The sequence below is a fragment of the Eptesicus fuscus genome, chromosome 22, assembly GCF_027574615.1.
Source record: "Eptesicus fuscus isolate TK198812 chromosome 22, DD_ASM_mEF_20220401, whole genome shotgun sequence".
Classification (NCBI taxonomy): domain Eukaryota; kingdom Metazoa; phylum Chordata; class Mammalia; order Chiroptera; family Vespertilionidae; genus Eptesicus; species Eptesicus fuscus.
The window spans coordinates 18296279-18321615 of record NC_072494.1 but is presented as its reverse complement, the minus strand read 5'-3'; the positions used below and the strand labels follow the sequence as shown (position 1 = coordinate 18321615).

At 43.5% G+C, this 25337-nt stretch overlaps 1 protein-coding gene across 2 annotated transcripts in view; it reads right to left on the bottom strand.

Annotated features, from left to right (window-relative positions):
- The window catches only part of DNM3 (dynamin 3), a 354491-nt gene that overhangs the window by 218330 nt on the left and 110824 nt on the right, over positions 1-25337 (bottom strand). For both annotated transcript variants that reach the window (XM_054712328.1, XM_008145852.2), the window contains exons 7-11: positions 24400-24542; positions 21207-21342; positions 19305-19372; positions 15884-16022; positions 3079-3165 (exon numbers count right to left, since the gene is read on the bottom strand). In XM_054712328.1, coding sequence (XP_054568303.1) covers positions 3079-3165; positions 15884-16022; positions 19305-19372; positions 21207-21342; positions 24400-24542 — 573 coding nt within the window. The remainder of the gene's footprint in view (positions 1-3078; positions 3166-15883; positions 16023-19304; positions 19373-21206; positions 21343-24399; positions 24543-25337) is intronic.

Here is a 25337-nt window from a genome sequence, read left to right as displayed (position 1 = left end):
TCATGCACTACCCAATGCTGTGGGCTCTGAGAATCTGCTTTTGTGGGGAATCTCAACTGGTCCCCTCACCAAATCTTGCTGTGAGTCCCAAGAGGACCTTCCAAAGTGACTAAATGGATCACCCCAAACCCACCCTCACTTCCAAACATAAAGTTAAGGCTACTGGGTCAGAAACATCATACTTGTATCAAAAATTTCCTACCATCAGATAGTTTGGTTTCTCCTGTAAATGAAGACAACTGAAGAGTTAGGAAGAGTGATCTTTATTAGATTATCTGTGGTAGTGCCTCTATTCTTCCTATACTGAAGCCAGGTTCTGTTATACCCTCAAATCCACTTGGTCAGGAGTTTGTATGAAAAAAACATCAAATTGAAGCACAAGTCAATTGTTACCAACATAAAGAGCAAAATATCTACATAATTCTCAGCATTGCCAAGGGTTGTCATGAATGTCTTGGACGTTCTTGCACATTAACTTGGACTGCAGTGTAGGAAAAAAAAAAGTGGAAAAAATAAAAACTACGGCTGTTCTCATTCATATTCCTGGAAACTAGGAGTCTGTGTTCATCCTAGGAAAAGAGCCAGGTCACATATGGGGGATAAAAAGAGTACATTTTTTTCTCACTTTTTTCACTTTCTCAGAGTTTCTCAGTGCCTTTCTCACCCACAGTTATTGAATATGGAGTTGAAGAAAAGTAAAGCTATCCTTGGGGGCAGTCATCGCCCACAAAGCCGACCACTTCAACATACACGCTCATGTTTGGGAGCACCTGGAATAATCGCAGGCACATACAGGTACTCAAAAGCCCTTTGTTTTAGAAAAAAAATCACAGACTGATTTATGGGTTTCCATATTTTTAATTTTGAAGAATTTTTCCTCCCACAAAGGTGCCAGAGCAGAAGTTTGTAATAGTTCCATTTAAAAATATATATATATATATATGAACACCTCTAAACAGTTCTAGTGCAGAGGCCTGAGGACACTGGCCACTCGACCACCACGGGGGCAGGGGTGGGGGGCACCAAGGCAGTATGGAGTACAGGACACAAATGTGAGAGCTGTGCAAATGGACATGTTCACACGGCCGAACCAGGCGTGCTTCCACATAGGTCCCTGTCAGAGGTGGCAAGTGTTAGCTTCCTCGGGCCACCTGAGGTGGTCACTTGGGAGGAGACACCCACCCATCTCATCTCCCCCTTGGAGAGTTGATTAATCAGCACTAAGAGTTACAGAGGAAAGTCAAGGTCCCTTGTAAGGAGAAAAGGTCATTCTTCCTCATACCCACTGTATCATGGCTCTTTGGGAAAAACAACTAAAATGACTGATGAGCTGCAGCCATATTTGGGTTATTGCGTCTCATCCTCACAAAATGCCTGCGAGTTAACTACCATCATGATCCCACTTGAAGGTGAAGAAACCGAAGTGGGAAGATGCCCACATAACGTATTTTTTTACACAGAAAATAAATGGAAGATCTGGGTTCGAACTTGGGCCAGGGGAACCCGGGGCCCACAGTCCTAACAACGCTAAGAAACAGGAAGGCATTAAACAACTCAGTTAGATATGAACATAAAGATAATAATGATACTACTTTGCCCTCAATATTGTTATCTCAGGGAAGAGCTAAGTAGGATATAGTCATTTAAATTTTCTAGAATAAAGCCACTAAATTAAAATGGTTATCTATTTACTCAAAGTCAGTTCTAGCACAGTTGATACTAGAACCTAAGTGTTCTTGGTCGGGCAGCAGCCATGACATTAGGTGTGGGGAAACTTCAGGCCTAGCATGACATCTGTGGGCTTGATTTCACTAGCTCCTGAGTTAACATTGATTTTATTTATCCCTGCTAAGTCACAAAGCCTATTTGCTCCACTTTTGGCTCTCCACAGGTGTGAATGTTGGAAAACAAGTAAAAACTATGACTAACGGTTAATGAACTTTCAAAGCACTAAGATAAAAAGTAGTGATAATGAATCCGCAGCTCATCGTGAGAACAGTATTGCTGGGCCTCCAGCTGCGCTCTCCACTTTGTCCCTCCACTCCACCCCACCCTCTCACCTCAGCCTCCATTGCACGTGTTCCCTGTGCTCTGTCTTTCTCTCTTCTATTCTGCCTTCCTCCTCTTCCCACTCACCTGAGAACCACAAAATCTTGCAATTATAGCTTCTAGATGACTTCCGAGAGCACAGTCATACATGAGAAAACAGGTCCTAGAGTGATTTGACAAGGACAAGCTGTGACTTTGTGAGAACAGGGTACTAGCCCTGCTGTCACACCTGTAGCTGTGTCCTGGCTTCTACCAGCATCTGAAAACTGTCGTGTTCCCCATAATAATGTCTTATAAATAACAGAAAAAAAAATCCATCTAAGTTTAAGAAGCTTTTATCTTCCTGGAGTCCTTCCCTTTTTTTAATGCGTTATCTTCACTTGGAAAGAATCTTTTGGATTCACAGAGCCAGGCTGGAATTGGAAGACAATTTCAAGGACAATCCTTACAAACCATATTCTTCTACAAAATAGTTAAGAAATGTTTAAAGGAGCTGTTCTGAAAAGTTTTTGTTTTTCAATGAAAGGTTCCCTGGGTATGCTAATGAATAGCTTTGTCCATTATTCTCAAAGAAAATCAGAACACTGAACGTTTTGCATAGCATTTTAGGAATTTAAGACTATCTTGGCTCCCATCTCTGGGCCCATTAAAATTTTAAAAACCTTGTCTTAAATAAGGAAAAGTGCTCTGTTTCTGGATTAGTGGTTTTCAAAGTGGGCTGTGTACATGCTTGGGGTACACATTATGATCTATGGGGTGCTGAGAAAAAACAATGGAACTCCTATTACTGTGTTTTCAATTGTATCCTTCTAAAGTCTTTATATTTGTTTATATCCTTAACATACACAAGATGTTAGTATAGCAACACATGTATAAAATTTATAAATAAATAAAAATAAACATATGTGGTTGTGTTCTAACTATTCTTTTTCCCATTATAATGCCGACTGGTGGAGACCAGCAGACCTCCTTGGGGAGACCTTACACTCCCCACGAGGCCCCTGGCCACCAGGGAAGGCCTCTCCTCACCTGGTCCTTGGTCTTCCCTTCCCGCTCCCGAATGTGGTTAGCCACAATCCGCTCCGTTTCCTCGCACAGCCTGGGGAAGTTTGCCAGCTGTCAGGAAAAACAGATCTGAGTGTTATTACTCCAAAAGTTAGACCACAAAAAAAAGAAGACGAGGTAAGTTATTTATTTTATAAAAGATATGCATCACAATTCTGAAAGCAGGAGTGGAATACTCTAGAGAATGGTGGAGTGAGAGAAGGCGCTCCTCGAGCTATAACCAGAGGTAACTATAGTACCCAGAGGAAACTTCCCTACAAAGAAACAGAAGCCCAGATACCATGTAGCACTATGCTCTACAGAGTTAGCACCTGAGAAAGGACAAAGATGAAGGGGACTGGAATGAGCATGAAAAGATGACAATGACTGGCAGTGCTTACCATGTCTCAGGCTGTGTGCTAAACGCCTCATGAACTAACTCATTAAAAAATCACGACAATCAAAACAATAGATCCTACTAAGCCCATTTTGTAGAGGAGGAAAGCAAAGCACAGAGAGGTTAAGTAACTTGCCCAAGACTAAACAGCTTAAAATTGGTGGGTCCAAGATTCCAACCCAAGTCTCAGACTCCGGAGCGCAGGGTCTCATCTGTCACCCTTTTGATGATGATCCATTCCAGAAACCACAAAGATCATTTCATTTATTTTTAATGCTTCCCCAACAGATATATTTGCATATACATACTTTTGGCAAAACTGTAGAAATAATGCATTTCAATCACTTATACAATCTAAATTATGCAAATAATTGTTCGAAATCTAGTTTGCAAAAGTGAATGAATGAATTACAGTTGTTTTCATCATGCGGAAGAAAAAGAATGGGATGAATGAGGATGTTTAAAGAACCCTAATCTAGAAGAGGACTTAGTCAGGGAAAGCTGTGTGAAAACAGTTGTGGGACAATGGAGCTTGCCAGGCACAGGAACATGTATGTGTGGGGGACAGTGGCAATGAATGGTGAAAGAAGTAAAAGGTCAGGTTCTTGCTATTCATCACTTTGAATATGTCTTGCCACTCCCTTCTGGCCTGAATAGTTTTTGTTGAGAAATCAGCTGACACTCCCTTGTAGGTAACTACTGTTTTTCTCTTGCTGCTTTTAAGATTCTTTGTCTTTTGCCCTTGGCATTTTAATGATGTGTCTTGGTGTGGTCCTCTTTAGACTCCTCTTGTATGGGGTTCTCTGTGCTTCCTGGACTTGTAAGTCTATTTCTTTCACCAGGTAGGGGAAGTTTTCTGTCATTATTTCTTCAAATAGGTTTTCAGTATCTTGCTCTCTCTCTTCTTCTGGCACCCTCATAATTCGGATGTTGGCACACTTGAAGTTGTCCCAGAGGCTCCTTACACTATCTTCAGTAAGAAATATTTAAAGTGATGAATAGCAAGAACCTACAACCAAGATTACTCTACCCAGCAAAGCTATCATTTAGAACTGGAGGTCAGATAAAGAGCTTCACAGACAAGAAAAAGCTAAAGGAGTTCATCACCACCAAACCAGTATTATATGAAATGGTGAAGGGTATTCTTTAAGAAGAGGAAGAAGAAGAAAAGGTAAATATAAAAAATATGAACAATAAAGTGACAACAAATACATATCTATCAACAATTGAATCTAAAAATCAAATGAATAAGAAATTTGAGACCTTAGAGGATTTCATGCCTAAATTATGACAGTGAGGCTTCCAATAAAATGGTGAATGGAATAGAATCAGGGGCATGGAAATGGAACTGACTGATGATTCTCAGAGGGAAGGGGGTGTGGGGAGGGGTGCAGGAAGAAATTAGACAAAGATCTTATATGCATGTATGCATTACCTATGGACATAGACAATAGGATGATGAAGGCCTGGGGTGGGGTGGGGTGGGGTGGGAACTGGGTGGAGAGAAGCTATGGGGGGAAAAAAAGATAGACATCTGTAATAATCTCAACAATAAAGATTAATTAAAAATAAGAAGTAAAAAGTCAGCACAGACAGGGATGAGGATGGTTTCAGGCAAAGCTAGAATGGTAAGCAGGGGCAGATCAGGCAGAATGTAAAATCAAAATGTTTTTGCTGGCTCTCTAATGCAATGCTCCTGTCCCAATTCTTTGTAATACACAATGGAAAATCCTACTGATATTCAAACGACTTCTGATTAGACTTTCTGCCACTTGTTTCATTAGCTCAGGGTGCACAGCCCTTTACTTAGCTTTAAAAGATACTAGTTTGCCTAGCTAGGTGGCTCATTTGGTTGGGTGTCATCCCGTGCACCAAAAGGTCGCCTGTTCAATTCCTGGTCAGGGCACATGACCAGGCTGTGAGTTCGATCCCTCAATTGATGTTATGCTCTCACATACATGTTTCTCCCTCTCTCTCCAAAATTAAAAATAAATAAAAATAAATAAATAAAAATGCCCTAGCTGGTTTGGCTCAGTGGATAGAGCATCAGCCTGCAAATTGAAGGGTCCTGGGTTCAATTCTGGTCAAGGGCACATGCCCAGGTTGTGGGCTCGATCCCCAGTAGGGGGCGTGCAGGGGGCAGCAGATCAATTATTGTCTCTCATCATTGATGTTTCTATCTTTTCCTCTCTCCCTTTCTCTCTGAAATCAATAAAAATATATTAATAAATAAATAAATAAAAGATACTAGAGTTTGACTGTTCATTTCCTCTGGTTGCTCATTCATTCCCTCATCTCTTCTATGTCTCTTACTTAAGGTGCAATGCATCTTCTCAATTTAAATCATTCAAATTTTTAACCTCTTTCACTATGGATGCTGAATCAAAAGCCTACAGTTGTATGAAGGAGTTTACAAAGTCATCAAAATTCTAATCACATAGGCCAAAATATTGATCTAGAAGACACCATCTTCAGAACTTTAGTCTCATATTCATTATTTAAATATTCTGGTAAATTGATTTATATAGAATCAAGGAATTAAGGCTTTACTATTGGCTATAATCATTTTATATTTCTAAATTTATTTTATATCAGTCCTTCACTGAACAAACTTTCACTGGGCCCGTGCTACAGGCCAACTGTAGGCTCAGTTGATGTCAAAGCACCAATTGCACCTGATCTTAAAAACCTTACAGTCCCATGTGGCAGGTTGACTGTATAGATCAAGTCTAATGCAAAAAAATAAAGTTTATAAAAAGCAAGAAAAAGAGAAAGAAATAAATGACCAAACCTTCTCTGAAGAGACCTTAGAGGATTTCATGCCTAAATTATGATAGTGAGGCTTCCAAACAAAGCCGGCCATCTATCAAATGATAAATTACTTTTATATAGTTTATAATTCAAATTACATTGAATATTCTTAAAAAGGAAGAGATTAAAAAACAATATATATGATTTTAGTGATCAGAACTTTAAATATAGAATTCTAAGAAAAAAAGTTTAATTGTACATATTCTGAGAGAAAGCAGTGCCATAATTTTTAAAAATACACATAAAAATATGTTTTAATAAAATCCAGTGTTTTGAGTTATTTAGGGTACTGTTTAATTATTTTGGTGGGACCTCAATATAAAATTTTAATTTTAAGCATGAACCACTTTTACCCTAGAGGGGAAAAAAAAATCACTTGAAAGACATTTCTATCCAATAAAACAAAAATTACACACTTATTAAATTTATTAACCATTGATTAATCAAATCATGAGAGTCATGCTATCAGATTTCCCTTGGAACAGGCATGAGACTAGGCAAAATTTCCATACCTTCAAGAGTAACTAGTTCGATGCCTTAAGCAAAGACTCAGGTCATTAGGTAGCCATCTGTTCATAGTTCCATAGCACACATCACTGAGAAAATAAACTAAAACCAGAACAAAACGTTTTTTATGCACATGACTTGAGAGTTGATTGGCTTGGCTGAACTACAGATATGGGCTCTGTTTTGATCAAAAAGCTATAAACTTTCCAGTGTTAGCCACTCACTACAAACAGAGCAGCAATAATGATTTTACTGCTCCTAAAAGTACACAATAATTTTATTCCATTTCTGTCTATTAAAACCTGCCCCCAAATCCCTAGTAATCCTTTAGCTATATATATAACATAATGTATTTATTCAGGAGATGAAAAAAGTTTTTACCTGGGCACAACAAATTTGTTATTTTAAAAAAAGAAAAACAGAAGCATTTACAAAGGTGATCAAAGATGAGAAACAATTCTATTATAAAGAGGTCGAGAAATTGCGCAGGGGTAAATAGGAAAATATGTTATCAAGTGTTCTAGATTTCAGGAGTGGCATACGGGAAGTCTCAGAAGACTTAAGTGAAGCTGATAGAATGGAGAAGCCAGGTGGCCTTGGGGAAAGCAATCGAAGAGGAAACAATACTGTTAGCCCTCCTTTTCCATGTAGACAAATCCTAGATCTCTAAAGGTCAAATATCTTCGACAATTGGTGGGAGAAATGATGTGATATATATCACATGTGGTATGTTGGTATGTGCACCCATCATATACGTCACATACCATTTCTTTAAGCAGAGACATGAAAACTCATGTTATTAAGCAAATGCTAAGGAATAAAACCAACAGGTCAAGCTGGGGCTAAGTAAAACTAAAAGGTATTCAGAAGAGACATAACCTTGCTAAGTAATTCAGAAAGTACCCAAACAAGAGGTCAGAGTGGGGGTGACACTATATCAAAATAATACCCAAAAATAATAAACAGGTTTTCATCTATTTCCAAGTTTATCTCTGGTAGACGTATTAATGAGTGGTTAAAAAGAAAAATCAAAACAGAAAGAGGAAAAGTAGGGGTAACAGTAAATTATAAATTAAGAATTAATTACAAAGATCATAAATCCTTTAATGATTTGTTGGATTAAAAGATGAGATTACTGGAATATGAGCCATAAAAAGAAGAAAATCTTGCCATTTCCCACAATATGGATGGGCCTTGAGGACAATATGTTAAGTGAAATAAGTCAGACAGAGAAATGACAAATACTGTATGATCTTACTTATAAATCAGAAACAGACAGAAAGACCAAGCTCACAGATACAGAGAACAGTTTATTGGTGGTTATCAGAGTTCAGGAAGGGTTGGGATGGGCAAATGGGTAAAGGGAGTCAAAGATACAAGCTTCCAGTTACAAAATAAATAAATCCTAGGGATGTAATATACACTGTGACAACTATATATATAAAAGACTAACATGCTAAGTATCTGACCATCCGACCAGTCGCTATGACATGCACTGACCACCAGGTGGCAGACGCTCAACACAGGAGCTGCAGTGACGCACACTGGCCATTTGCAGAGAAACGGCACTGGGACCTGGCGCCCACAAAGCAACACTCGGCTTCCCCCAAGTGGAATACAGGCCCCACCACCACCCCAGAGTGACACCCTACTAAACTGCAGCCGATGCTGCCGAGACCCATGGCACAATATGCAGCCCACAGCCCAGCCCAGCCCAGAAACGACGGCTGTGGGTGCCGGGTAATGATGTCACATAGCAGTGCCCAGCTTCTGCCCCCAGCGACTAGCCTCCTTGGAGTCTCTTCAGGCCAGGAACACGACTTGTTTTATAGCCAGATGGAAACATTTTACACTTTAACCAAATGTCTATGAAGCGTTTTCCCCTGCCTCATCTCTGATCCTCACAGAAGTCATGGAGTAGGTAGATAGAAGACTCAGTGGAATCCTATTTTCTTTTCATTAGCCAGAAAATGGAGATTTAGAAAGCTTAGAAACTTGACCCGACTGAAAAGAAGTAAGAAACGATGGACCTTGAAAATGACTTTGGGTTTTCTCAGTGCACAGAATATAGTCAAACACTGCTGCAGTTAAATATTTTACCCTTTGTTTTCCCTGCGTGATCTACAATAATAATCTGCTTCATGTTGATATTTACTGCTGTGTTGCTGACAATAACCTGAAAGAGAAGTTAGGGTGCTTCACTGAGCTGGAAAAAGTTTAGCTAAATTAGAAAGCAGGTCTAATTAAGCAAGTTTATTCTATATATATAAAAGGCTAAGTTGATTCATGCATGCACAATACATAAAAAGCTCTCACTGGCACCAATCGCACAAGTGTGTTTCAATCTGTCATTGTCAATCGTGAATTTGGTTGACACGTCTATTATAGAGAAAGGGCAAATAACAATATTAAAATATTTCTTCTGATTAATTTCCTTTCAATGTGCACGAATTCGTGCACCGGGCCTCTAGTAGTTAATAATACTGTATGGTACATATAAAAGTTGCTAAGAGAAAAGGTCCTAAAATTTCTCATCTCAAGAATAAAAATGTTTTGTAACTATGTGTGGTGATGAATCTTAACTAGACCTATTGTGAGGATCATTTTATGATGTATTTAAATATCAAATTATTATTGTTATACATCTAAAACTAATACAGTGCTACATGCCAATTACATCTCAATTTTTTTAAAGGGTTTAAAAAACAGGCAACACCAACATCAAAAAGGTGCTGTTCCCACCCCTTAAAAGCCAAATCCCAGGCTTGAATTCCCTATAATACCCAATAAAAGGTTTTTACTTTAATAATCAGCCTGATTTGAAACCTGAGTACCATGACCTATTATTCGAAGCATCTACTATACACAGAGCACAACCCCATCTGTGTGACTGGGCAGCTGTTGGAGGTGGTGAAATGCCAGTCTTTTTACACAGAGTCAAAACCACAGATCTATCCGGACCTAAGAGAAAACCCTATCTGAACAGGGTGCTGTGTCACTCTTCTCTTTCATCCTACAACCTTTCATGGGAAGTTAACCAAGTGGCGGCTTCAGACAATCATCACCTGCCAAGTCAATGAGATGTGATTCGTTTATTCTTTGGATTATTCATTCAATGGTTATTGTTGAAAACCTGGCTGTTTAAGGGGCTGGAAACAGAGTGATTAGCTTAGCAACCCAAGTTGCTAAGTTATGGAGCTTACACTCTCAAGTCTCTGAATTGTCCTCCTCCACCACCCCCAAAACAACAATAAGCATATATTGTATAACTCATGTGGTCATGTGTGCCACAAAGGAAAACAAAGTTTGTTAAGTAGATGAACAATGATGTGTCTTGAAGAGTAAATAGAAGAGTCAGAGAAATACTTTGATTGGGTGGCATTTGAGCAGAAACTGGAAGGAAGCAGGGGTGTGAGCTGTGCAGGTATCTTGAGGCAGAGGATTTCCCATCCTGGGAATGAGAAGTGCAAAGACCTGTTATCATGTCCCCTTGACCTGTTGAAGAAACAAGGAACCCAGCGTAGCTGGAGTGGACAGAAGGGAGGGGAGGGGAGAGTGGGAGGAGTTCAGAGATGGAAAGGGACAAGTCATTGGAGGCCTTCGAAAGCCACGGCCAAGACTTCGGAGTCAACGTTTAGTTGTGGATATTCAGGCCAGATATTTACTCACCTAACATGCCACAAAACCCAGCATCTCTTCTCACAGACCTTTTTAATGAAAACTTTCTCTGTATTTCTAACAAACAACTAAGGTATCTTTCTTATTTCCTTGCAAAGCTTTTTTTCTTTTTTCTCAGCAGTGAAAAAAAAAATCAATTAATTGGTCTGATGGAGATCCAAGAATGTGGTTTCCCAAGAGGCCAATAAATGGCACAGTTGCTAAAGTGTGGTTGAAAAAACAAGATGTTCCTCTCTGTATTTCCTGAAAAGAACCTTAGCACCCTGTGATGATGCTCTAGAGGAGAGGAGGTAAGAAAAGCAGCTGGAAGCAGATGCCCAGCAAAGCCCGAAGTGGAGATGTTCCTGGAGGGAAGCCAGACAGCTCATAAAGCTCCAATGTTCCTGCCCTATCCTCCCAGAGACAACAGTGAGGAACAGCGCAGAGGAAGTGCAGGTTAGAATCTAGCTCTGTGCTTTGTTATTTGAACACATAATTCCCATGTTTTCCACTGATGTTTGTTTACGTGGCTTAAGAAAGAGAAATTAAATATTTTACACATAAGTCATGCACCATGAGGACCTGAAAATGAAAATACTGTTGTTTTACATATAAAGTCACAATACAGCTAGAGCAACTATACGTTAGACCAGCGATGGGCAACCTTTTGAGCTTGGTGTGTCACACTTCGCCAAAAAACTGAGCATAACTCGGGTAGTGTGTCCTTTTGAGGAAAAAACATTATTTCGCGATGTTTATAGTTTAAATAACATAAATGTTTCATCCTCGGCATGCGGCCACCTCAGCGGCCGCGTGTCATCAGAAATGGCACTGACACGCGTGTCAGAGGTTCGCCATCACTGCGTTAGACTGACCAGGTGAGTCTTAGTTCACTCCTATTATTCCAGGGAAAGTGTTAATAGCTCCCCTTTCAATTTCAGAACTGAACTGTGTTAGATGATAAAGTGTATGGTCACCTTTCTGTGGCTCATGTGCAAAGGAGTCAAGTAATAAAGTCCTGGCATATTCAACTTTAATTGGAATTATTTTGCTTTGCAAAAGATTTTGGTAAGAACAGTTCTGAAGTAAAAGAACTTGAAGATGGATATAATAAGGCCAAACAACAAGAACATCAAAATGAGGAACATGGCAAAGAATAGGTATTTGAAAGAAAACCTGTCCAAATTTTAATTTTAAAAAGAATGATAAAAATATTCTTTAAAAACAAAGCACAGGTTTCTTTAGCAGCAGGTTCTCCTTTGAACATCTAAATTGTTTGTATTTGTAGAAGGCCTCTTATGTACAGTTAGTCATTAGGATAGGTGCCAGGGATAAGAAGATAAAAGATACAGCTCTTTTAAAAAGGTACTTATAAAAGAAAAACTCATACACACAAACTCATAGTATGGCGATTACCAGAGGGAAAGCGGGGTGGGATAGGTGGGAGAGGATAAGGGGGGAAAAATGGTGATGGAAGGAGACTTGACTTGGGGTGGTAAATACACAATACAATATACAGATAATGTTTAATAGAATTGCACACCTAAAACAGAATTTCATTAACCAATGTCACCCCAATAAACTCAATGAAAAATTTAAAAATTAAAATAAATAAAAGGCACTTATAATCAGCAAGAAAAGGCATTCACCTAAGCAAAGAAATGACACGCAAGTGACAACGCGGTGTCATTATTGCTATCATGACGTGAACACCGGGCACCATTGGAAGCCCTGAAATGCGAGTAAGGATGGGGACCAGGAAAGGGCTCACAGATGACCCACAGGAAGATTTTGGGGGGAAAGACAATGATTGAACTGGATCTTAAAAAATGAGAGGAGAGGGCAGGTGAAGACAGGCAGGGAAAAGAGACATTCTAAACAAAGAGAACCATGTGTGCAAATGCTAAGGGCATAAAAACATTTCTGGAGCATGCAAACCACTCAGAATGACTGGAGCTAGCAGACAGCGACAACACGTGTGGCTGGAGAGGTATTTAGAGACCAGAGGGCAAAACTACGCACAACCGTGAATGAATGGAACTCTCTCAAGGTATGAGGAGCCAATGAGTAAATACTGAGACAACGGGGAGAATAGATGTCCGTATCGTAGAGGGCTACTTTGACAGCTATGGGAGGATGAGTTTGAGGATGGCCAGACTGGTAGAAAGATCAGTTAGGCGGCCAGTGGGCTAATTTAGTTTTTTAAGAAAAACTGCTCGGCGTCTTAAGAAAAGAGAGTAGTTGCAGTAGTCTGTAGAGTAGACAGCCTCAGGAAAGAGGCTCAAGCTGAAGTACAGATTTGGGAATCGAGACTATTTTATGTGGCAGCTGGGCTGTGGGAGATGTGCTCTGTCAGGAGGAAGGACGGTGACAGAAGGAAACCAGGAGTCAGTTCCACAGGACGTCAGTGTGCAGAGGCAGGCCACAGTGGATGAGCTCTTAAAGGAGATGGAAGAGAACCCATGGAAGAAAGAGGGGTCAGCTTCAAAAAGAGAGTGGACCACAGAATCAGGGATAAGGATATCATTAGATCTGACAATCAGTCTCTGGATGTCCATGCCATAATTATTTCAGCAGAGTGGTAGGAGGGTGGAAGTCAAATTTCAGAAGGTTAAGGAACTAACTGGAGATGAGGGAGTAAAGAGAGTAAGCATAAACTACTTTTTTTTCCCAAGAAGGTTGGCCATGAAGAAACGGAGAGGAATAGGGCAGTAGATAGGTTTTGGTTTTTGTTATCAAATCACGGTGTGGTCGCCCTAGCTGGTTTTGCTCAGTGGATAGCGCATCGGCCTGCCGACTGAAGGGTCCCGAGTTCGATTCCAGCCCGGGGTTGTGGGCTCTATCCCCAGGAGGGAGCATGCAGGAGGCAGCCGATCAACGCTTCTCTCTCATCATTAATGTTTCCATCTCTCCCTCTCCCTTCCTCTCTGAAATCAATAAAAATATGTATTTTTTAAAAATCATGCTCTGGTTTCAACTCTCTTCTGATTGGACACAGACTGATAACAACGGTCAGGAAAGAAAATAAAACCAGGAGGAGACGGATAGGTTGGAAGAAAACAGTGGCCAAAGGACGTTATGGGAGACTTTACAGGAAAGTTAATGCACAATCTTTGGAAGCCACACAAGAAGTAGGCAAATGACAAATGATCTGGGCCCTAGATCCTTTGAGTTTGGGCCAATAAATGCTCTTCAGTGAAGAGAGCTGTAGGGTAAACAGTAATCGCGGGGAAAAAGTGAGGTTTCATTTAAGGCAAACTGTAAAATATTTTGAGAAGACAGTACAAATACACAATCACCACCGATCCAGAGAGCATAATGGAAAGAGCGGTTCAAAGGGTGGACAGCGAAGGACAGAAACCAAGTGTCCAGAACAAGCTGTCTCATCCCATGCCATCAGGACCCACTGCTGCTTTTCCAGTAAATTGGATGCAATGGGAAATGATAAAAAAAATATATATATGATTCATACATACCATAAACACTTTCTATAACTCAAAACATAAATGTGCACACATGTGCCAACCTTCTGATGTAAGGCCAAGGCCCGTTCCCAGCATATGGATCTGCTGAGAGGAGCTATGCGTCTTCTGTCTCCCGAAACCACATCCGTTATCTACAAGTTTGCTTTCTTCAAAGCGGAGGGAGAAGCTGAAGGCAGAGCCCATCTAGGTCTGCATGACTCCCCCAGGTCTTTTAACCATGTCCCGCCTAGACCCAGGCGATGGCAAAGCTTACGTAGCTAATCTTTTATCACGTTTCTCCAAAGCTGAGTTTTCAGCGAAACAAAACTCGTTTTTTCCTGCATCTGATCACTTTACTTACTCTTCATTTAAACTCTAGTTTATAGAAGAACTACAACTAGCTAAACAGGTTTGAGGAGGGATGCAACACAAGGGGCCCTCAGAAAGAGGCCAGCTTAGCTGGTGGGGCAGCATTGCCTGGGCACCCGGAAGAGCCTTTGGCTGAAGACCTCTGTGCTGAGGGAGACAGGCTGGGTGGCTGATGGAGAACACAGCCTTGGTTAATTCCCTAAGTCCGTGAAGAGGAGGCCAATGAAGAGAGCTTTAACTGGTCAGGAGACAAGACTACGTGCATTTTGAGGGGTAGGCAAGGACAGGGGACAAGGAGTACTATTTATTAACTGGCTTCAGGTTCCCAAATGGAGAGCTGGTGTAGACTGTTTTTTTCTCCCCCAGGTGCATGTTTTCCCTTTCCTCAATCCCTTTGCTTCTATAGCTTATTTTGGAGAAGAGAGACTAGGCTGGAAGGAGCCTGGTGGAAGAACTGGAGAGGCCCAGAGCCACTCTGCAGCTCCGGAGCCTCTTCTGGACCCCACACTGGCCACGGAACGCCTTTGCTTTTTTTGCCCTGATGTCTAAGACTTCAGCCTGCTTTCCTCTTCCACCACTTACGTCTCTTCTTCTTCTGAGTTGTTCTGCCAGTCACTGGGGACCAAAATTCATCTTCATTCACATTACCTGCCTCTCTCATTCTTTCTCCTGCTCCCCACTGGATTTCCAGAGAGGTTACTCATAGTACCATACAGAAAGGGGAAAGCAATAAAACTGACAAACTAGAAGTATCTATTCTTTCAAGAAATGATCAAAGTACCAGTGCTAATGGTAATGGGGCTAGGTCAACCCAAACATCATCACTAACCCCCTTCCTGCATTTTCCAGTACAGGGCCCTCCTTTCCTGTCCCCATAGAACGGATGGAATCCAGCACACTTCTGCCAAGTCCCTCAGTGAGGAGTCCTCCGGTTCAATAGGTGTTACAGGTAGTAATGGCCATTGATAGATTAGCCACCATTGACTGAGCAGTTACTGTAGTTAATGCATTAAGGGCCCCGTGGTTCTCAGGCATCATCTTGTTTAATCTGCACTGAGGTTGTATTATATTTACTATCATCATCCCCATTTCAGAGAAATTATAAACCTCTAGGGATTCAAGGTCACACAGAGGTGAAGCCAGGATTTGAATCGAGGTTCCCAAGGCTAAGCTCTTAGACCACCCTGCCCCTTCCCAGAATGTCCAGGTTCAAGTGGAATTCATGTAAATTCAGGAAACTTTCCTTGCCGATATACACAATATCAATGATTCCCTTCCCCTAACAAGTATCCTCATCTATAGACCAAAGGAAAATTAGTTTGGGGCATTCACCTTGTTCTTCCAACGTGATGCTGACCTGCTTAAGCAACCTATGTGGAATGGATGATAGAAGGCAATATGCCGTCTATCAGGAGATCAAGTCCCCACTCAGTACTTTGCACAACCTTCCCCTTGAGCAAACACACCACCTTCTCTAACAAAGGAGGTAGGGGAGGGAGTCAGGCAAAGGGAGGCATGCGGCAGGGTGGGAAAGAGGGGTAAACCAAGCAGGAACTTGTTGGAAAGGTCAGTAATTCAAGCTTACTTTTTTGGTACACTTCTTGACGGTGTTGATTAATTCTTGCATTACCAGATCTACACTCTTCAAGGAAGGCCCTTTCAGCTTCACAATTTGTTTTTTGACTATTGCTTCAAACGCCATGTCTGGAGTAAACAGCCCTGTCCTGAGTGTGAGAAAGAGAGCCGCATGTTAGATTATTTTTTAAATGAGTAATAATACCCAGTACTCGTTTTGATTGACAGGCCACTTAAAGCGTGAATACCTGGTTTAAAAGTTACCGAGTGATTTATTCTAGCCACAGTATCATTTGTAGTAACTTTAATACTAATATTTCATAATACATTCTGCTCTATAGATGATTAACATTACCTAAAAATAGATCCCAAAGTGTTTATATGGCATATCATCTGGCCTTCTCATTAATTTGTCTCATTTCAGTCTCACAGCAATAGAAAGGAATGCTACAATGGAAATGGTATTCTCAATGGACATTTCTCTCTCTAAAGTATTCCAAAAGCAACCCTCTCTTGCCCTCCATGAAGCAGGAAACGGCCCTCACTTTTGAGCCCAGAAACAGTTGACACCACTGAGAAATTTCGATTTAGCAAGTGCAGTGGGTCCCCGTCTGAGGTCGGGGGGGGAAGGGGAGGAAAAAGCAAGCAGTGAAGTAGAACTAGCCTGGGACCCAGGATGTTGAAATGGTGAGTTTACACACAATAAAAAACAAACAATAACGAAATAGCAAGTGCCTTTTTCATTTGGCCAGAGTCCATTCAAATTGGAATCGGAACAAGGCTCTTCCTGTGCTGCGCAGGAGCCCGGGAAAGCCGCCGTGTGCGCGCTTCACGGAAAGCGATTCTTCATATTTAAACAGAGTCCGTGAGGGACCTGGACCCCGGGCGCCCGCCCTCCCCAAAGACCGGCAGCTCCCGACTCCCTATTCCTAAACCCGCTTCCCTTCCTCTTCTCACCTCTCCCGCCTAAACGCCTCTCCCTGCAACACTCAACTCGACCACGTCTCCTTCGGGAAACTGCTTTAACACTCCCTTAACCAGCTGCACGCTACATCCCTCCTCACCACCGACCCTCCGTTCACCTCTGTGGCTAACTGCAGCGATCACACCAGGTTGGAAGTGTAATTCTCCACCTCGGATACCGAGTAAGATCCACACTGTCCAGTCTAACATAACAAATGTCCCCCTCTGACCCTACCCTTCCTTTTATTTCCTCCTTCCTCCCGTGCGCCCTGTGTCCCCACCACACCGGGCCACCTGCCTGTCCACAAACACACTCACACTCTTCGTTTATGTTTATGTCTCTGCCTTCGGCTGTGGCGTTCACTTCGGAATCCCCGCCTTGTCAGCCGTCCACACCCGCCCGCACTGCACAGCCCGGATCCAAAGTCCACGTCCTGCAGCGCCTGCCCAGTCCTCCTGCCGCCCAGGCCTCCCTCCTCGAACCCCCACATCCGACTCGCGGCAGTGATCCGAGCACGTGCTTAGTCCCCCGGCTACACGGGCAGCAAGTCACGATCGCCCTGCCTGTGTTTGTCCACAAGGACCGGCTCCCTCGCCTGCTCAGCACCGGTTCTCAGCATTTGCAGACGGAGAAGGAGCCATCCGGTCCTCCGGGGCAAGGGAGGTTTCTGTTACTTGAGGATCTAACAGAATCAACTGGGAGCACCACTTCCCATACGTGTACTTCAGGGCCTAGAGAGGCGGATGCCGTCAGGATGTCTTACACACAGGGCTGCACCATCTTCTAGCAAATTAACTCCAGAATCATCGCAACCACCCATCTCTTCTGTTGCTAAGCACCGACATCAGAAACCTACAACACTGAATCGCTGAGCTTTGGCAGTTACAGTCCACAAAAATGTTACTCGTAAGGAGTTTTAAAAGCCAAGTGAAGTACGAAGTAAAAATATTTTGTGACCCAAAATCTGTGACCTGACAGGCACGTTGAAACACGAGCTGCGCCCGCTGAGCACGGCCCAGCTCCACAGCAGAGGCACTCAGGACGGCAGGGAGAGGGCCGGCACGCACGGGGACCGCGCGGGCAGCCTGCACCGGCGAGAGAGGCTGGGTTTGGTTATAGACGGTCCCCCTTTTTCACTCGGTGAACGCTATGGACTCGCACTAGTTGAGACTTGCAGAGACTTGTCTCCATTTAAAAACAACAGCTAATTCAAATGTCACAACTCCTTTGGAAAATCACTCAGCACATTCACACTCACGGTCAGGCTTTGCCCGCTCAGGTTCCGTTCCCCAAGTAGTCTCCACTGGGCCACGTGGGCGCACGGCACGTGGGCGCACGGCACGTGGGCGCACGGCACGTGGGCGCACGGCACGTGGGCGCACGGCACGTGGGCGCACGGCACGTGGGCGCACGGCACGTGGGCGCACGGCACGTGGGCGCACGGCACGTGGGCGCACGGCACGTGGGCGCACGGCACGTGGGCGCACGCAGCACGCTCTGTTAAAGCTGAGATACCACTGCCTATAGACAGGGGGCGCTTCCCGCCTATGGGAGAATCCAGGAAGTGGGCGGCCTAAGTTTTATTAGCCAGCCTGACTTCAGGACATCTCAATTTAACATATGATCCATTACATTTTGTTAGCCTCCTGGACATGAACTCCAGAAATGTGTGTTTTAAAGTCTTTTTTTCCCTCTATCTTAGCTCTTTAAAGAAAGTAAATGCACATAATACCACGTTACACAAGGTTAAGTTCAGGCACCAGGGCCACTCCCAGCCTCGCGTCCTCTGCTCTCCAGTCTACGTTCCTAACTGCTGTCGACGTGTGCGACCCCGGCTCCATGGACACAGGCTGCACGTCACCCCCTCCGCCCAGCACTGGTCCTTGCACTTGAAGCCCTTTCATCCTCCAGCCCCAACACGCTCCATCCTCTCATGTCTCACTGCATTGCTCCCTATCCCCCACACACACACACACACACACACACACACAGGGAGACATCACACAGACAGATAGACACACACAGCACTCCTTTGCCAGCTGAAATCATTCTTGTCCTCTAAACAGACAAGGTTCGACTCGAAAGTTACCACCTTCATTAATCTTTCCCAATCTGGCTCCACAACTCCAGCCAAAAGCAATCTGCCCTGTCTCCGGGTAAGCAGCGATGACTTATGAGCACGCCAGGCCTCCCTCCCTGCGAGGCAGGCTCTGGAGAACAAGGGTCCCGGGTCGAGCTCGCAGGGCTGCGAGTGCAGACGTGTTTCTGTTTTTCTAATTGAAAAAGACCGCGAAGGACGATCCCGGGAATTAACCATTGAACCCAAACCAGGATTTCCTACTTCTTCCTCCCACCTCCGTGTTCTGCTCGGCTCAGATGGTGAAAAGGCTACTTCGCTAGCCGTTTATAGACCTCCTCCTTCTTCTCGTAGCCGGGGCGGAAGGCAGGGGAAATGGGGGTCACTTGCCTGATGCCATGTATGTTTTTGATGGCGTAGCTTATTTCTCTTCGCAATTCCTTCTCGTTGAACTCCATCTGCAGATGCAAGATGAGCCACAGTTAGGGCACTTAATTCCGTTGACTAATAATACTATTGAATATTAAAGAAGGAGAATAGCTTGGCTTCATTGTTAATAAATGGATGCTCATGTCTTCCCTAACTTAAACCCAGATGGCCAAAACATCTGTTTATATAAAGTTCAAGGCAACAGAGCACATGAGGGGCTTCTGGGGGTTTGATTTCTAGTGCAGCAGATTCCAACTCCGTTTTAGATAGGAGTGCCGTGTATCAAGGGTGCCTTCTGGGCATAAATCTGGCCACTCGTTTGAAATCTGTAATTTTTCATTCTCTTGCTAAATGTAGGAAATGTCCTCACAGACAAATGCAGGAATAAGGGTGTCACCGGACCTGGGATAGCGGTCCGGCTGTGCTGAGATGGACAATGGCTGTCTTTCCTCCCTGGCCATTTTAACCACCTGAGCTCAAGGCCTCTTCATAAGAGGAAATACATCATATTTTGCCAACACAGGGCAGATTGCTGTACGGAGATTTCCCGGAAGGTCTAGGGGGAGTACGATCAGAGCAGCATGGAGCTTAGACCGGGAAGGGCATCCAGAGAGCATGTGGTTCGGCCTCCCTCCTGAGATCTGGCCTCTCCATTTCCCCGCGCACTTGGTGCCACACAACAGTGAATTGCTTTGTTCCCTCCCCTCACCCTGTGGCTGCGCAGCTCAGCCTTCACCAGGCCTCCCTTTCTGTCTGGAAAACTCTTCCCCTCCCTCACCTCCTCCCGCTTGACTAGCTGCTCATCCTTCCAAACTCGGGTGAAGGCCGGGCTCCCTGAGCTCCGGGCAGGGGTTCCTGTCTGTGGGCTGTTTCCATAGCACCCTGTGCTGAAGGTCACCACTGTCCTTAGCACATTTTAATGAAACGCTCTGTTTACCCATCTGCCTCCCACACCAGGACATAAGCACCCGCCTCTGGAGTGCGGCAAGCCGCCTAGTCCCTGAACCACTTAGCTGCCTCCTGAGCGCCTTGCCCCGAACAGGATTCACGCTTACACACAAGCTCGGCTTCGCCTGTTTTCCTCTTCTCATGGGCACCAACGTGCGCAGCTGTGCAAGCCGACACCTCGGGAGTCATCTTGAATGTTCTCTTTCTTGCATCCCCCAGATTCAGTCCGAGCCCTGTGGACCCTACTTCCCAAGTCACCAATCCATCCATCCTAACTGGGCACTTTCTTCCTCGGAATTCATTTCCTACGCCCTTCCCTTGGTCAGCCCCATCTGCTCTTTACCTGCTACAGGTGCTCCCTTTAGGGCCCTGTCCTGGGCTGCTTATCTTGAACCACCCTCTTCCTCCCCCACCTTCCATCTTCACAGCTGACCTCTTCACACCATTGTGCTCATGTTTTCAATGTCCCCTACTCAGAGACACCTTGCCTGAATGTGCCATCAAAAGTGGCTCCCCCTCCTCCCCTCCCTCCCTCTCTCTCTCTCTCTCTCTTACATGATCATACTTGAGATCTCTTTAACTTTGTCTATTTCCCCCACCAGACAGTGTTTCTGTCCCAATCACTGGCACCTAGAATAGGTGCTCAAGAAATACGTTTAAATTAATTAGACAATAAATCCATGTCATAGGCACTCAATTAGTATTTGTTGAAATAATTTGAAATCTCATTGAATAAAATTGGAACCATCAGTAAGAAATTATTTTTCTCCTAAATTTCATTACCTGATTATGAAGGCTTTCGTTCCAAGAACTACCTTAGTCCCCTACCACCCCCGTAACACTTTATGAAGTTATGGAGAACAGACTATGGAAGTGAAGTGAAACCAACAGGGGAAAGCAACGTTTGGCACAAACCTTTACTATCTCGAAAGGAAAGCGTTCATGGAAAATGCGATTGATTTTCGCACCCCCCGAGAGCTCCAGGGTATCTACTTGATCCCCTGAGCCTTCAATTCTCTTCTCAAAGTCCACGGCAAATTGCTGAACCATCCTGCAATTGTGAGAGAGAAATTAATTCCAGTTGAAGTAACCAGACTCTGCATTTCTCATTTCAGTTTACTGTGGTGATCGCCTAGAAACCTTTTCCTGGTGTTCTTAGTGGCACCTACTGGCAGAATTAGCATTGCACTTTGCTCCGCACTCAAAATGTAATGATCTGAAATACACATTTTTTTCCATTTATTTTAGACATTTAATTAAAATGTATTCTAAATATCTGTGCCATTCAATGCATTCTGTCCATTTCATTGCAGTCATAGAATGCCATTTTAAAATACTTGAATTCAAGTGAAGCGATAAATCTTTACAGAGAACAAACAAGCCACAGCTCCTACGACATCACACCAGGTGTTCCAATGGCTCTAGCTGAGTCCCCTTCCCAAGCATCAGAGAAAATGATCATGTGCATTGGTGACGACTGGATTTAGAAACACTAATTTTATCATGCTGGAACTACTTTCAAATTCAAAATCTAATAGGAAAAAAAAAATCCAAACCACCTAATACTTGCAGCATCTTTTATCAAAATCATGGATAAATGAAAAGTAACTGCAAATTATTAAGCCAGGAACTCTAGAATATAATTAGATGTAGCTATAGCTATATCCACACATATGCTAATGCTAATCTAATTCTTTAAACACCTAGAAGGGTATAATAAATGTATGACACATGCTGAAACAGTGGGAAATTTTAGAAAATGTACGTCCTGCCATTCTTTCCCTGTCCTGCCACTGCAGCCAGCATACGGAACACCCAAGTCCACACTATCCTCGCCCTCCTTCTCCCACCTGACAGACTCCTCCCTTCTTCAGGGTCTCATTCACCTTCGCTTTCTCTTGGAACTCACACCTTTGCTCCATGTAACTACTTCTGCTTCCTCGTCTAGGCTCCATTAATATTTTATACTTACCAGAGATATCACATTTATCAGATTAGTTTCCTAAATGTCTGTTTCATCTGCTCTACTGTGGCCTCTTCTTGAGGCCAAAAATCTTATCCACTGTTAAATCCCCAGATTCAGATGCCAAGCAGAATATACAGAGATGAGAGGAAGGAAGACGGGCAGAAAGGGAGGAATGAAAGAAAGAAGGAAGAGAGGGTGGGGAGAGAAAGGAAGGACCTGAATCACTCATCTACCAGGGAAAAATCTAACTGTGGAAGTCTGTAATCCGAATCCAATGGAGTCACAGAGGCAAGACCCAGTCTTCGCAAGGACAATAGTTTTGGTTGGATATTAAGATGATGACCTAGCCCGGCCAGCGTGGCTCAGTGGTTGAGCTTCAACCTATGAACCAGGAGGTCACGGTTCGATTCCCAGAAAGGGCACATGCTTGGATTGCGCGCTCGACCCCTAATAGGGGGCGTATAGGAAGATAGCCAATCAATGATTCTCTCTCATAATTGATGTTTCTCTCTCTCTCTCCCTCTCCTTTCCTCTCTGAAATTAATAAAAACATCTATATATGTAAAAGCCTAATATGCTAAATGTCTGACCACTCGACCAGTTGCGCACTGACCACCAGGGGGCAGACACTCCGACTGGTAGGTTAGCTTGCTGCTGGGGTCTGGCCAATGGAGACTAGGCGAAGTAGGTTGGACACACCCTGGAGCCCTCAGTGATCCCTCCCCAAACTGGCCAACATCTCTGGCCTCTAAAATACTTCTTCTAATTAATTTCCTTTCAAGGGATGTGCACAAATTCATGCACCAGACCTCTAGTTTTTAAATAAAAGATGAAGACCTAGGACCTACACAGAAATAGCTTTCATTTCTCTGTAACTTGAAGAGTTTTTATAGGTGCTTAACCAAAGCCAAGAATAAAAAGAAAAAAAATGAACTAGGAAAGAGGTGAATCCAAGAAAAATTTATTTCCTCTTTAAATGGATAAGATGAGCATATAAAATGCTACCTAAATAACTTGAGCATTTAGAAATCCCCCCACAAAGAAAGGAATTATATTATGCATTTTAAACCAAATTAAGGATATTTTGATTGCAAGACTGCAGAGGGAAAAAGGGGCCAATAAGAGGTGGTGAGCATCACCCTGGCCAATATGGCTCAGTTGGTTGGGCATCCTCTCGTGCACCAAAAAGTTGGTGGTTTGATTCCTGGTCAGGGCACATGCCCGGATTGGAGGCAGCCAATCAATGTTTCACTCTCACATCAATGTTTCTCTTTCTCTTTCCCTTCCCTTCCCTCTTCCTTCTTCTCTCTAAAAATCTTTAAAAGAAAAAAAAAAAGAGATGGCAAGCATTATCTTTGGAGATGGACTTCATATGTCCTGGAATATAGGTGGATGGGGTGGGGGTGGGGGTGGGAGGGTGTCTTCTAGTTGAGAGGACCCTGAGGCAAGTTACAGAACAGGGATAAAAGGACAGATGAGGCTGGAAGGGACCGGGAGAGGGAGTCGGGGTAACAGACACAAGGAGCTGGTCATTCTCTAACAACGCCGCAATCCTATCCCAAGGCCCCACAGGGATAAATCTAGTAACCTGGGATAAGATGGGAAGATCGTGAAGGAATAAAAAGGTACTTGGCAGTTTTCATGTTTGCATGTTCAAAGGGTTAATTAAAATCATTAAGGACAAGGATAAAGAAATTTCAATGTGTATGTACTTTTCTACTGAATCCTTGGTTCTCATTCCGCTGAAAAAACACATACACACATCATATGAAAATGATTGGGGAACAAAAGGTAAGTACAAGTGACACCGAGGGAAGGTGGACAATCCAGGTGACACTTCCAACAGAAGCTCTGCCCACTTCTCATTCTAAGGGCAAAAACACCCCTGCTGAGTTACCATATTGGTATTACCCATTTACTGAATGCAATGATAAAAACACAATAAAATTGTGCATGGGGATGAGCAACTGGTTAAATTTATGACAACAATTATTCTTCAAGAAAATGTAAAGATTCAAGGCTCACTGTATAATCTATACAAAGCCTCAGGTACTTGACCGCTACTTCTTGACGGATAATAGACTGAGGCAAAAGCAAAGGGGAGAAACTGCAGGGCGGAGCAGGGGAGGGAGAGGGGCTCACTGCAGCAGGGCTTTGGTCTTCCTGGTGGGGTCCTCGGGTTTGAAGTTCTTGTAGGCGTCGACTTCGTGTTCTATGGAGAGCATCTGGGCCTGCAGTTTGTTCCTGAAGTTTGGCAGGGTGTCTCGAATGTGGTTGGTGAGTTGCTAAATAAAACAAAACAAAATCTCACACATGCATATGACAGATTGAAGATTAGCTCGTAAGGTTGAAGATTAGCTCGAGAGACAAAAACTTGGCCTTCGCTGTTTTTCTTTTTTATATATATATATTTTTTAATTGTTGATAGTATTACAGATATCTGTCGTTTCCCCCCCCCTTCTCTTTATTCCCCCTCCTCCCAGCCCCTACCCATCCCCCCAGGTCTTTACTACCCTATTGCCTGTGTCTATGGGCTATGCATATAAGTATATAAGTTTTTTGGTTTATCTCTTCTCGTTCCCCCAACCCCACATTGAGGCATGTCAGTCTGTTCCATGCCTCCATGCTTTGCTTCACTGTTTTTCTAATTGCCAACACTGGAGAAATAATACACACAGTTGAGACTGAATGTAGAGACAGGTAGTCAGAAGCAGCTCAGACCCTCTCCTCCACTGCTGGAGGAGATGCTCGAAATGTCTCAGAGTTACTCGCGGGGGCCATCTGGGGTAGCCTGTTCAAATGCAGCTGATGTTACCAGTGAGGATGCCTAGCAACACCCGGCAGGGATGGATGATCAGATCACTTACCTTGTCCAAAGAAATCTTAAGTTACAATGTGGTGGAAATGAAGGAGTGGAGAGCTATGCGGGTGCCTGACGTTCTCAGGAGACACGGCTCCCCACCCTGGTGGAGCTCAGAGGTACTGTCAGCTGTGAACCTCCTCTCTGTTCTGCAGCCCCGACAGGTGCTTCCTCTTGCCTCTACCTCTAGGCCCCAGCCTCACCGTGCTGGGTCACTGGC